This window comes from Sander vitreus, chromosome 10, assembly GCF_031162955.1.
Source record: "Sander vitreus isolate 19-12246 chromosome 10, sanVit1, whole genome shotgun sequence".
Lineage (NCBI taxonomy): Eukaryota > Metazoa > Chordata > Actinopteri > Perciformes > Percidae > Sander > Sander vitreus.
In genome coordinates, this window is record NC_135864.1 from 17,699,887 (window position 1) to 17,713,690 (window position 13,804).

Sequence of the window (13,804 nt, forward strand, 5' to 3'; positions counted from 1 at the left end):
GAGCCATAATAGATGGAATTTTTTTTTTTAGAAACCTTTATATCTAAAATATTAATTTTACTTCCATTACTACTGCTACTACTATTAGTAATTCTACTACTAAAAACTACAGTTATTATTATTATTATTATTATTATTATTATTATTATTATTATTTTTCTTTAACCAATAAATCGTGTCTTTCAAGAAAACAGATTGAAGTTAAAATGTTTGAAAAAGTAACCAGTTTATATTGTTGGATAGAGCATACAACTCAGTCCCTTAACGCAAAATGTCCCTCACAATTGGTTGCTCACCTGTTTCTTACTAAACAAACAGTTAGGTAACAAGAATTACATTTTAAATCATTAATACACTGAAACGGTATTTAAGCGGTCTAACCTCTAGAGGAGAGTCTGGTTCATCCAGGATGCTCTTTTCACTCTGTATCCGCTGCATCGTCCCTGTAGAACTGGGGTCCATTATCAGCACGTTCTGACTACCAGCTCTGCCGAACTTACAGTCACTCTTTCTGGAGTCAGTCGTCCTGCACACCTCGTAATTGTACACGTGTTGGAGAGTCCCTGTCCCCAAAGTGTCTGAGTAACGTGGTGGATAATATGGAATCACAGGGAGATTGGAGTGATACAGGATGCGAGACTGTCTCCATCTGTAGATTTTCACTGATATAATAACCACTAAACACGTGATGAAGAGGAAGGAAACTACAGCCAAAGCCAACACTAAGTAAAAAAGTCAGGTTGTCATTGTACTCCTTGTCGTGTGTAAAGTCAGTGAACTCAGACAGCACTTCAGGGAAGCTGTCCGCCACCGCCACGTTAACAATGACTGTAGCTGAACGAGAGGGCTGCCCGTTGTCCTCCACTATAACAGTCAGTCTTTGTTTCACAGCATCTTTATCAGTGACTTGGCGGATAGTTCTTATTTCTCCATTCTGTAAGCCCACTTCAAACAGCGCCCTGTCTGTGGCTTTCTGCAGTTTATAGGAGAGCCAGGCATTCTGTCCAGAGTCCACATCAACAGCCACCACTTTAGTGACCAGATAGCCCACATCTGCTGAACGAGGCACCATTTCAGCCACCAGAGAGCCTCCAGTCTGGACTGGGTACAGAACCTGAGGAGGGTTGTCGTTTTGGTCCTGGATCAGTATTTTCACAGTCACATTGCTACTGAGTGGAGGAGAGCCTCCATCCTGCGCTTTGACGCGGAAGTGGAAGTCTTTGATCTGCTCGTAGTCAAAAGAGCGCCCTGCATGGATGACTCCACTATCAGCACTAACGGACACATATGAGGAGACTGGCACTCCGTTAACAGAGGAGTCCTCCAGTATGTAAGAAACACGGGCATTCTGGTTCCAGTCAGCGTCTCTGGCTTTCACTGTGAATATAGAGAGGCCTGGTGTGTTGTTTTCTACAATGTAGGCCTCATATGAGCTCCTCTCAAAGACAGGCGCGTTATCATTTACATCAGAGATCTGTAAGGTGAGAGTGACGCTGCTGGAGAGGGAGGGCACTCCCTCATCAGAGCAGGTCACAGTTATGTTATACTCAGAGGCTCTCTCTCTGTCTAATTCACTGTCGGTTATAACAGTAAAGAAATTATTTGCTGTTGATTTTATGGCAAAAGGAATATTTTCGTTTAAAGCACACATGACTTTGCCGTTATCATTTGAGTCCGCATCTTGTATATTAAGCATTGTTACAACCGTTCCCGGCTTCATGTTCTCAGATACTGCGTTTGAGTTCGACATGATGTTAATGGACGGAGGGTTATCATTTGTATCTGTCACGTCCACAATTACTTTACATGCGTCTGATAATCCTCCCTGGTCTGACACCTGAACATCTAGCTCATAAAGTCTCCTCTTTTCATAATCTACATGCCCAATTAAAGTCAATACTCCGTTATTGGCATCAATGTTAAAGAGACCCGCTGCTCCAGATTTTGAAATCATGTATGTTACTATTCCGTTATTGCCTTTATCTATGTCTGTAGCCCTTACGGTAGTAATTAAAGTGCCAACAGGAGCGTTCTCTGTAACACTTGCTTTGTATTCCGATTTTGAACAAACGGGCGTGTTGTCATTTGCGTCTAAAACAGTTATGAGAATCTGCATTGTCCCCGAAAGCTGTGGTTCACCGCCATCCAGAGCGGTTAGTATTAATGATATATGCTCATGTTTTTCTCGGTCTAATGGTTTCTGTAAAACCATCTCGACATGTTTAGTCCCATCGACTCGGCTGATGGTTTTCAGAACGAAATTATCACTGGGTTTCAGGGCGTAACTGTTTAATCCGTTTATACCAACATCATTGTCTATTGCTTTATCTAAGACGAATCGAGCTCCATTTGGGGTTAATTCACTAATTTCATATTTCATCTCACTTTTCTCAAATGTGGGAGGGTTGTCATTTATATCTGTAATTTCGACAGTGACTGTGTAAAACTCCATTGGGTTTTCAAGGATCATTTGAAAGTGGAGTGCGCAAGGCATTGTTTGACCGCAGAGAGATTCTCGGTCTATTCTGTCATTAATAAGGAGGACTCCTCTTTCTCTCTTCAGCTCTATATATTCCTCCGTGTTACCAGTATAAATACGAGCTTTACCGGACTTCAGTCTTTCCAAACCTAAACCTAAATCCTGGGCTATATTGCCAATCAAAGCCCCCTTTGTCATTTCCTCCGGAATGGAGTAGCTGACCTGCCCGTGCACTACACTGACAGAGAGCAGCGAGATAAACAGCACTTGCCATCCCATCGCTCCGGTCGACACCTCTGTGAAGAAAACCAGAAAATCCTTTGTTTCTTCGCCCCAAGTTTCGATTCTGACCTGTACATACACGTATATGGTCCTAAAGATGGCACTTATCTTAAATTGTCGAACAAAGAAATCCCATTGTGCCGTCCAGGCTTATGCGGTGGCAGTCTCGACTGTTAACTCTGCCTCTGTCTAATGTAATATGTTGAGGTATAGGGGAGGTACTGCAACAAATGCTTCCTCAGCAACTCGATGGCCAACAGCGTCCCTCTCTGTTAAAAGGACTGAACTACATAACACATTACTGTGGCAACCACAATTAGGACATTTAAGAAAAGTCCAACAACAAAAATTACAAAGACATATATTGATTAATTGAAATACCATATTAACACTTAAAATTATCATCTGTTTACATTACTGATCAATAACAAACACATGACTAAAGCAACAAATCGAAATCTGAAACAATTATACTGCCAAACAAAAGGGGACGGGCACGCAAAAACACAAGTACAGCAACACAGGCACAAATGCAGCTACATATACCATGGAGACAAATAATATAAAATGGGCAACATGTTAATTATGTTTCAGGTTACCATACCCTCAGAGCTTTGCAATGGCAAAACTACCGTTTGCGCTGTCAGTGTTGCAGAAGATAAAATGCACTATTAAAATCAATGATTTCTGGACTTAGCGTGCACCTATTAATTGTGGATATTACACGAGAGAGAGAGAGAGAGAGAGAGAGAGAGAGAGAGAGAGAGAGAGAGAGAGGAGGGCAAAACTGGTGGAAATATAGCCTTTTCCCCCCCTGTCTTCAGGCATTTGGGTATCACAAACTGTTCTCTGCGCTGTCCATGGTGCTGAATCTATCCGCAACAACTTTCAATGAATTCATTAAGTTAACATGCTTTAATTGAAGCTCCGAAAATGTCGAATTCACTGTGTTACAAAAATATGCCTATGGTGGATGAAGCAAATCTGTATACTATGGATCACAAACCTCTAGAGGAGAGTCTGGTTCATCCAGGATGTTCTTTTCACTCTGTATCCGCTGCATCGTCCCTGTAGAACTGGGGTCCATTATCAGCACGTTCTGACTACCAGCTCTGCCGAACTTACAGTCACTTTTTCTGGAGTCAGTCGTCCTGCACACCTCGTAATTGTACACGTGTTGGAGAGTCCCTGTCCCCAAAGTGTCTGAGTAACGTGGTGGATAATATGGAATCACAGGGAGATTGGAGTGATACAGGATGCGAGACTGTCTCCATCTGTAGATTTTCACTGATATAATAACCACTAAACACGTGATGAAGAGGAAGGAAACTACAGCCAAAGCCAACACTAAGTAAAAAGTCAGGTTGTCATTGTACTCCTTGTCGTGTGTAAAGTCAGCGAACTCAGACAGCACTTCAGGGAAGCTGTCCGCCACCGCCACGTTAACAATGACTGTAGCTGAACGAGAGGGCTGCCCGTTGTCCTCCACTATAACAGTCAGTCTTTGTTTCACAGCATCTTTATCAGTGACTTGGCGGATAGTTCTTATTTCTCCATTCTGTAAGCCCACTTCAAACAGCGCCCTGTCTGTGGCTTTCTGCAGTTTATAGGAGAGCCAGGCATTCTGTCCAGAGTCCACATCAACAGCCACCACTTTAGTGACCAGATAGCCCACATCTGCTGAACGAGGCACCATTTCAGCCACCAGAGAGCCTCCAGTCTGGACTGGGTACAGAACCTGAGGAGGGTTGTCGTTCTGGTCCTGGATCAGTATTTTCACAGTCACATTGCTACTCAGTGGAGGAGAGCCTCCATCTTGCGCTTTGACGCGGAAGTGGAAGTCTTTGATCTGCTCGTAGTCAAAAGAGCGCAATGCATGGATGCCTCCACTATCAGCACTAACGGACACATATGTGGAGACTGGCACTCCGTTAACAGAGGAGTCCTCCAGTATGTAAGAAACACGGGCATTCTGGTTCCAGTCAGCATCTCTGGCTTTCACTGTGAATATAGAGAGGCCTGGTGTGTTGTTTTCTACAATGTAGGCCTCATATGAGCTCCTCTCAAAGAAAGGCGCGTTATCATTCACATCAGAGATCTGTAAGGTGAGAGTGACGCTGCTAGAGAGGGAGGGTACTCCCTCATCAGAGCAGGTCACAGTTATATTATATTGAGAAGTGATCTCTCTGTCTAATTCACCCTCTGTCACTAAAGTAAAGACATTGTTTGATGTGGACATGATTGTAAAATGAATATTTTCATCTAAAACGCAATGGACTTTGCCATTTTCATCTGAATCTGGATCCTGAACGTTCATCATTGTCAGAACCGTTCCTGGTTTAACATCCTCAGATATACTGGATGACGTTGACATAATACTGATAACTGGTGGGTTATCGTTTGTGTCCAGCACCTCGATTATAACTTTACATACGTCTGAGTTACCACCTTCATCTGACGCTTGGACATCTATTTCATAATGTCGAAATTTCTCATAATCAAGCTTTCCCATTAACGTAACCACGCCATTTTCGTTATCTACACCAAAAAGTTCAAGCGCGCCCTCTGGAACATTAGAAATTGAATACTTTATGTGTGCGTTCAGACCTTGATCTGCATCAAATGCTCTCACCGTGATTAGAACAGCTCCTTTTAACGCGTTTTCTTTCACATTAGCCTTATATTCTGTTTGAGTACAAACAGGGGCATTATCGTTTGCGTCCAAGACAGTAATGACAATTTGCATTGTTCCAGAAAGCTGCGGTTCGCCACCATCTAAAGCAGTCAATACTAAAGACAACCGCTCTTGTTTCTCTCTGTCAAGATGCTTCTTTAAAATCATCTCAACATTCCTACTACTGCCGATTCTATAAGGGTTTAAAGTGAATGTGTCACTTGAACTGAGTGAATAGCCCTGGAGCCCATTAATACCCACATCGTTATCTATTGCCTTTTCTAAGACAAATTTCGATCCAATTTGAGACATTTCACTGATTTCAAATTTAATTTCATTGTTCTTAAAACCGGGAGAGTTGTCGTTAATGTCGGTGATCTCGACAGTGACGCTGTAAAACTGCATAGGATTCTCCAAAATGATTTGAAAATTAAGAGCACAGGGCGTCGTCTGTCCGCAGAGCACTTCTCTGTCTATCCGCTCTTTGATTACAAGGACTCCCCTTTCTTTATTCAGCTCGATGTATTCCGTACTTTCTCCGGTATATATACGAGCTTTCCCTGATTTCAGCCGTTTCACATCAACACCTAAATCTTCTGCTATGTTGCCTACTAAAGACCCTATCGCCATTTCCTCGGGAATGGAGTAGCTGACCTGCCCAAATACCGAGCTGAAAAAAACAACCGATATAAACAGTAGTCCTACTTGCCGTGTCATTGTTCTCGCCGACATTCTCCCGTCCACAAAAAATGGTATCAAATACGTTATCCAGTGAAAGGATTTTAGACACCAATGTCAGTAAAAAAATCCAAAATCCACACTTCCAAAATTGCTGATAATTCGCCTTGTATCTCCGTGTTTGATCATCTCGCTCTTCCAAAACGTGCCTATATATATTTCCCCCCCTCTTTCTCTGAAACATTTCGAGATGATGGGGGAGGTACAGCTGCATTGAGATCTGAAATCTCAGCAGACTGGTCAACAGCGTCCCTTTGAGTTGGATGCACAGAACTACACATTACACAGACATTCCTGATTCCTATAATGTTCATCACAATCTGAGTTAAAATATGTTAATAATGTGTACACGTTTATTACTAACAAATAATAAATAATTTGCTGTGTAAATCAGCGAAACTTCGCGCGCACACCCCCCCACCCCCACCCACACACACACACACACACACACACACACACACACACACACACACACACACACACACACACACACACACACACACACACAGCCAGCCAGCTATACAACAATGCAAACCTTCAACAAAGTGTCCTAAATGTTGCGCTATCCATGGTGCTGACAGGCACTGACAGGACAGTGAGAACACGAATCACTTTCAACTACAGCTCAAATCGATATATGTTACGCTATTTCAGAGTTACTGGGACTATTTAGTATTCGTTCACTTTTACGGAGTACGCTACTGATAGTATTGACACTTCGACAAGGCTTTAATTAAATACAACTTTAAACACAAGTCCATATTTTCAAAATGTCACTCTGGTTTAAAATCGTAAAATACCAAGTGCTCAGATAACTGATGTGACATCTAAAAGTATCTAAATATAAAATATAGTGTAATATAAATAAAAAATATAACACTGAATTGCAGATGCATAGAACTTTATAAAAAACAAAGCCAACCTCTAGAGGAGAGTCTGGTTCATCCAGGATGCTCTTTTCATTCTGTATCCGCTGCATCGTCCCTGTAGAACTGGGGTCCATTATCAGCACGTTCTGATTACCAGCTCTGCCGAATTTACAGTCACTCTTTCTGGAGTCAGTCGTCCTGCACACCTCGTAATTGTACACGTGTTGGAGAGTCCTTGTCCCCAAAGTGTCTGAGTAACGTGGTGGATAATATGGAATCACAGGGAGATTGGAGTGATACAGGATGCGAGACTGTCTCCATCTGTATAGTTTCACTGATATAATAACCACTAAACATGTGATGAAGAGGAAGGAAACTACAGCCAAAGCCAACACTAAGTAAAAAGTCAGGTTGTCATTGTACTCCTTGTCGTGTGTAAAGTCAGTGAACTCAGACATCACTTCAGGGAAGCTGTCCGCCACCGCCACGTTAACAATGACTGTAGCTGAACGAGAGGGCTGCCCGTTGTCCTCCACTATAACAGTCAGTCTTTGTTTCACAGCATCTTTATCAGTGACTTGGCGGATAGTTCTTATTTCTCCATTCTGTAAGCCCACTTCAAACAGCGCCCTGTCTGTGGCTTTCTGCAGTTTATAGGAGAGCCAGGCATTCTGTCCAGAGTCCACATCAACAGCCACCACTTTAGTGACCAGATAGCCCACATCTGCTGAACGAGGCACCATTTCAGCCACCAGAGAGCCACCAGTCTGGACTGGGTACAGAACCTGAGGAGGGTTGTCGTTCTGGTCCTGGATCAGTATTTTCACAGTCACATTGCTACTGAGTGGAGGAGAGCCTCCATCCTGCGCTTTGACAGTGAACACAAGCTGCTTGATCTGTTCATAATCAATTGAGCGCACAGCATGTAGAAGTCCAGTTTCAGAGTTTATGGACACATAAGAAGAAACTGGGCAGCCACTGACCTGCGAGTCCTCTAGATAATATGAGATTCTTGCGTTTTGATTCCAGTCAGAATCTTGTGCGCTTACACTGAATATTGACATCCCAGGGATATTATTTTCAACGATATAGACAGAATAATTTGGTTTAGTAAAGAGCGGAGCATTGTCGTTTACATCAGAGATCTTTAGGTGTAAGGTTGTTTTAGTAGAAAGTGGGGGTGACCCTGAATCAGTTGCAGTTATGGTTATGTTGTATTCTAGTTTCGTTTCACGATCAAAAGGTGCATCAGAAAGCAAATTGTAATAATTTGTCAAAGAAGACTGGATTTTAAAGGGAAGATTATAATCTATTGAGCACGTTATCTGACCATTTCTTTCAGAGTCTGCATCTTTAACATTAAAAACAGCTATAGTCGTGCCGGGAGGGACATCCTCTGAAATTAGGCTGGAGTAGGACATTATATTTATAACTGGAGCATTATCATTCATGTCAGTGACCTCAATGACAACTTTGGTTGCATCACTCAGGCTACTCTGGTCTTTGGCAATCACTCTTATTTCGTATTTTTTGTCTTTTTCGAAATCAATTATATCAGCCACAGTTATTTTGCCAGATACACTGTCAATTTCAAAATGTTCGCCAGAGTTTCCCTTTACATTAGAAAAAGTATATGTGACCAAGCCATTAGACCCACTGTCGGCATCTGAAGCATTCACAGTAGTTATATAGGTTCCTATGGGTGCATTTTCTGTCACAGTTGCAGTATAACGTGATTGATTAAATACAGGAGGATTGTCATTGACGTCAAGAACATTGATCTCTACATTTGTGGTACCAGATCTCTGTGGAGTTCCTCCGTCTACTGCAATCAGCTTTAAAGAGAGGTGTGGTTTAAACTCTCTGTCTAGTGGCTTCTGTAAAATCATCACGGCGAATTTGATTCCGTCAGCGTTGGAGTGTTGCTTCAAAACGAAATTATCATTAGGGGATAAAACATATTTTTGCAAGCTGTGAATCCCCGCATCGGGGTCATAGGCGCTTTCTAAATCGAAATGAGATCCTATTGTTGCAGATTCACTGATTTCTAGATTAATTACATTATTTTTGAAAGTAGGCGCATGGTCATTTACGTCTAATATTTCTACTGTCACTCTGTGCAGTTCAATTGGATTTTCCAAAATAATTTCGAAGCTAAAGCTGCACGGTGTTACGTCTCCACAAAGCTCTTCTCGGTCGATTCGCTCATTCACGACTAGAATCCCTTTGTCTGTTTTCAGCTCAGTATACTGATGATTTTCTCCGGTCACGATACGGGCCCGACCAGAGCGGAGCCTTTTCAGATCCAAACCAAGGTCTTGTGCTACATTACCAATAAGAGAATCTTTCTTCATCTCCTCCGGTATTGAATAACGGATTTGACCGTTGATGGTCGAAATCATGAAGACAAAAATGAACAGTTGCCATGTAATAGTACAACACCTCAGCCATTTTCCGAATCGGATCAGGCGTATCCCCATGTTGTTAAGAGTAAAATCCTGAATGTAACTGCAAATTATACTCAACGTCAATCACGTACCCGCAAGCTATATTCCAGTAACAAAGGTGCTGCGATTCTTTGGAGCAAAAGTGATCGATTATTATCAAACAAAAAATACTGTTTTAAAGAGGCTGTATATCCGTCGAACGCTTCAGTGTTTGTCCCTCTCCTCTTTCTCTCCCCTTGTCTCCCCACAGTCCTAACAACACTAGACTCTGTTTTACTGATCAACAGCGTCCCTTAGAGTCCGAACGGAGGAAAGAACCGGGTCATTGCGAATAGGTCAAACAAAACAAAAACAACTGGTCTATGGACTCTACTCTGGGAGCCGATAGAAATACAAAACAAAAATCTGTTGGGACTAAAAACAACAAAATGAATATCTCAATCCAGGATGTAGTCACACACTCCACACATAAACAAACCATAGACAGAAAGCCAGCGATATAAAGCAGTGTTACCAAACGTTCTCTCATTGTGTGAAACTGTCCAGCAATGCAGCGCTGAATATATGAATGGCGGTTAATAGTTTAAAGGGTAAATTCTGCCGATAGTTAGAAAGTAGTGAAAAGAGAGGTTAAGAAGAACATTAGCTGCAGCGGAAAATAAGTAAACCATAGTAAACATAGCTCTAGAGGCGATTCAGTAAAGGTTATCAGTCCGCTTTTGCACACAATGCAACTAAATAACTACTTTATGTATGTCAGTAATATTATACTTGTGAAGTAGGGATGCACAATTAATTACAATTTTTATCGAAATCGCAATATGGACTAGTGCAATATCCAAATAGCAGGGGGACGCAATATTTGTTAAAGGGAAAATATGTGTCAAACCATTCTGAATTAAGTATTGCGGTGCTGCAGATGCGTTCTGGCCTACAAATCCTATTCTACAGAGTAAAGAAAAATCTTTGTTTGGTACAGATCCTCGCAAAAATCATACTATAATCACTTTCATTTTTAATATTTTTCAATGAAAATGAGAATAATGAAAAAAAAATTATCATTCCCTCCAATATCGTGAAGCATATTGCAAAGGCAATATCAGTCAGATTACTCGCAATTAGATATTTTCCTCATATCGTTTTGAAAGTTCTGAATATGGATAAAAAAGCAAGTGAATAAAAGTGAGGTGCTGTCCATAGTGCTGAAATGAATGAATGAATTAATGAAAGTGAACTGTTGAGCAGTATCAATGTAACTAAATACAGAAGGCAAAATAACGGCAAAGAGAAAAAGCTACATTATTTAACTAACCTCTAGAGGAGAGTCTGGTTCATCCAGGATGCTCTTTTCACTCTGTATCCGCTGCATCGTCCCTGTAGAACTGGGGTCCATTATCAGCACGTTCTGACTACCAGCTCTGCCGAACTTACAGTCACTCTTTCTGGAGTCAGTCGTCCTGCACACCTCGTAATTGTACACATGTTGGAGAGTCCTTGTCCCCAAAGTGTCTGAGTAACGTGGTGGATAATATGGAATCACAGGGAGATTGGAGTGATACAGGATGCGAGACTGTCTCCACCTGTAGATTTTCACTGATATAATAACCACTAAACACGTGATGAAGAGGAAGGAAACTACAGCCAAAGCCAACACTAAGTAAAAAGTCAGGATGTCATTGTACTCCTTGTCGTGTGTAAAGTCAGTGAACTCAGACAGCACTTCAGGGAAGCTGTCCGCCACCGCCACGTTAACAATGACTGTAGCTGAACGAGAGGGCTGCCCGTTGTCCTCCACTATAACAGTCAGTCTTTGTTTCACAGCATCTTTATCAGTGACTTGGCGGATAGTTCTTATTTCTCCATTCTGTAAGCCCACTTCAAACAGCGCCCTGTCTGTGACTTTCTGCAGTTTATAGGCGAGCCAGGCATTCTGTCCAGAGTCCACATCAACAGCCACCACTTTAGTGACCAGATAGCCCACATCTGCTGAACGAGGCACCATTTCAGCCACCAGAGAGCCTCCAGTCTGGACTGGGTACAGAACCTGAGGAGGGTTATCGTTCTGGTCCTGGATCAGTATTTTCACAGTCACATTGCTACTGAGTGGAGGAGAGCCTCCATCCTGCGCTTTTATTACCAGCTGAAGCGCTTTAATCTGTTCATAGTCAAACGAGCGCACTGCATGGATAGCTCCACTTTCAGCGTTTATGGAGACGTAAGAAGAGGTTGGATTACCATTGATCTGTGTTTCTTCGAGAAAGTACGATATTCGAGCGTTTTGATTCCAGTCAATGTCCTGTGCGTTGACGGAAAATATGGACACCCCAGGGGAATTGTTTTCTGTAACGTGAGCAAAGTAGCTAATTTTATCAAATAACGGGGCATTGTCATTCACATCAGATACGCTCAGACGTAATATTGTTGTGCTTGACAAGGATGGTGATCCTGAATCAGTGGCCCTTACAGTTATGTCGTATTCCGATACAACTTCTCTGTCAAAAGGTGAGTCTGTTACTAATGCATAGTAATTAGTTAATGTTGATTTTATTTTAAATGGGAGGCTATGGTCTGTTGTACAAACAATTTGGCCATTTTGCTCTGAGTCTGCGTCAATCACATTAATTATTGCCACTGTGGTACCCAACGCAGAATCCTCCGGCACGGGGCTGGAGAATGACATCACATTTATGACAGGTGCATTATCGTTGACGTCTACAATCTCAATTAGAACTTTACTTGAATCGGTCAGACCTCCTTGGTCCATAGCTTCAATCATAATTTCATATTTTTTATCTTTTTCGTAATCTACTTGTCCTACAAGTGTTACGGTCCCCGTAATTTCGTCTAAATGAAATATGTCAGCCAGCTGCTCTTTCATGTTTGAAAATCTATATGTGATAAGACCGTTCGATCCACTGTCTGCATCACTTGCATTTACTGTCGTGATATAGGTGCCCTTTAATGCATTCTCCGAGACAGAAGCCCTGTAGAGAGACTGGTTAAAAATGGGAGGATTATCATTAGCATCAAGCACTGTAATATCTATATTTACTGTACCAGATCTAGCGGGAGTTCCACCGTCAACACCGATGAGTTTCAGTGATATTCGTGGCTTGCTTTCTCTATCTAATTGTTTTTGTAAGATCATTTCGGCATATTTTCGACCATCTGGACTTGAGTGCTGCTTCAAACCAAATATGTCATTGGTAGTTAGGATGTATTTCTGTAGACCGTTGCTACCCACATCTGCGTCTTCGGCACTGGGTAGCAAAAAGCGTGATCCGAGTGTGGCAGATTCGCTTATTTCAAATTTAATTTCGTTCTTTCTGAACGTCGGAGAATTGTCATTTATGTCAATTATTTCCACTGTTACTCGATGTAATTCCATAGGGTTTTCTAAAATCACCTCAAAGCTGAAACTACACGGTGTTACATCCCCACAAAGCTGCTCTCGGTCTATTCTCTCGTCCACGACTAAAACGCCTTTGTCTGATTTCAGCTCAGTGTACTGGATGCTTTGTCTAGTCACGATACGTGCCCGGCCAGAACGAAGCCTTTGCACATCCAAACCTAGGTCTTGAGCCACGTTACCAATAAGTGATCCCTGTTTCAGCTCCTCCGGAATTGAATACCTGATTTGGCCAGACACGATGTGACTAAGACACCAAAGGAACAACAGAAACGGCCATATTAACCTGCAATACGAACGCCATTTTCCGTAAGAAGATTTTTCAAACGCCATTGCAAAAATAAGAAAAGGTAACACCAACAGCCTGATGTTTACAATCCACGGAGAACAAATGCAGTTGCATTAAGAAATCCTTTGAATTTTAAGTCACTCACTGCGAATGGAATTATGGCTGTAGTCCTGCTTAGGAAGCACAGTCTGTCGTCTCTCCTGGCTAAACGGAATGAGGGCTCAGCCTCCACTGAATCAACTCTGAACACTTGTTTCACTGACCAACAGCGTCCCTTACTGTCCCAAGCATGAATATCATGAACACAGGCAGAAAAAAAGAAACATGCCAAGAATTGTGGTGTAGAAGAGTTACAATTCTAGATGAAAACAGCAACATTGTAATATGCTCATATAAAACAGAAACTAGGTTTGGTTTGTGTTGTCTTGTTTGACGTCATTATATGCATCAACTGAAAATGTATCTACAATTCTGGTAAACGATGACATTAAGTAGTCACACTTTAATTCAACACCAGGCTCCTTCTGCATAGTGAATCAAGCAACAATTCAAAAAGGACATGTAACTTCAAGTCAGTGGAGCTGTCCACGAGTTGTGGTTCTGAAAATGCCTCAAGG

General features: G+C 41.9%; 4 protein-coding genes and 1 pseudogene across 9 annotated transcripts in view; all 5 read right to left on the reverse strand.

The window, feature by feature from the left end:
• LOC144524403 (protocadherin gamma-C5-like) overlaps positions 1–13,804 on the reverse strand; it is a 190,213-nt gene that overhangs the window by 85,388 nt on the left and 91,021 nt on the right. The gene's annotated exons all lie outside the window — the stretch shown is intronic.
• Positions 340–2,923, reverse strand: LOC144524848 (protocadherin gamma-A2-like; annotated as a pseudogene).
• LOC144524849 (protocadherin gamma-A2-like) lies at positions 3,753–6,325 on the reverse strand. The gene has a single exon (XM_078261364.1). The coding sequence runs from the start codon at positions 6,165–6,167 to the stop codon at positions 3,753–3,755; it is 2,415 nt and encodes an 804-aa protein (XP_078117490.1). The 5' UTR covers positions 6,168–6,325.
• On the reverse strand, positions 6,414–9,444 carry LOC144524850 (protocadherin gamma-A7-like). The gene is made up of 3 exons (XM_078261365.1): positions 9,136–9,444; positions 7,096–7,851; positions 6,414–6,425 (listed from the first exon to the last, which is right to left on the reverse strand). The coding sequence occupies exons 1-3, from the start codon at positions 9,442–9,444 to the stop codon at positions 6,414–6,416; spliced, it is 1,077 nt and encodes a 358-aa protein (XP_078117491.1).
• LOC144524852 (protocadherin gamma-A7-like) lies at positions 10,793–13,324 on the reverse strand. Its single transcript, XM_078261367.1, has 2 exons — positions 12,865–13,324; positions 10,793–11,577 (listed from the first exon to the last, which is right to left on the reverse strand). The coding sequence occupies exons 1-2, from the start codon at positions 13,229–13,231 to the stop codon at positions 10,793–10,795; spliced, it is 1,152 nt and encodes a 383-aa protein (XP_078117493.1). The 5' UTR covers positions 13,232–13,324.

What these genes read in the sequence shown, in the direction of transcription:
- LOC144524850 (XM_078261365.1), bottom strand. Translation starts at nt 9,444, where the DNA reads ATGATTTCGACCATCAACGGTCAAATCCGTTATTCAATACCGGAGGAG. An exon ending in TGACAGTAGAAATATTAGAC is followed by an intron (nt 7,852 to 9,135) that starts GTAAATGACCAT and finishes ATACTGATCCAG; the next exon opens with GACCAGAACGACAACCCTCC.
- LOC144524852 (XM_078261367.1), bottom strand. Translation starts at nt 13,231, where the DNA reads ATGGCGTTTGAAAAATCTTCTTACGGAAAATGGCGTTCGTATTGCAGG. An exon ending in AAACCCTATGGAATTACATC is followed by an intron (nt 11,578 to 12,864) that starts GAGTAACAGTGG and finishes GTAGCAATGTGA; the next exon opens with CTGTGAAAATACTGATCCAG.
- LOC144524849 (XM_078261364.1), bottom strand. Translation starts at nt 6,167, where the DNA reads ATGTCGGCGAGAACAATGACACGGCAAGTAGGACTACTGTTTATATCG.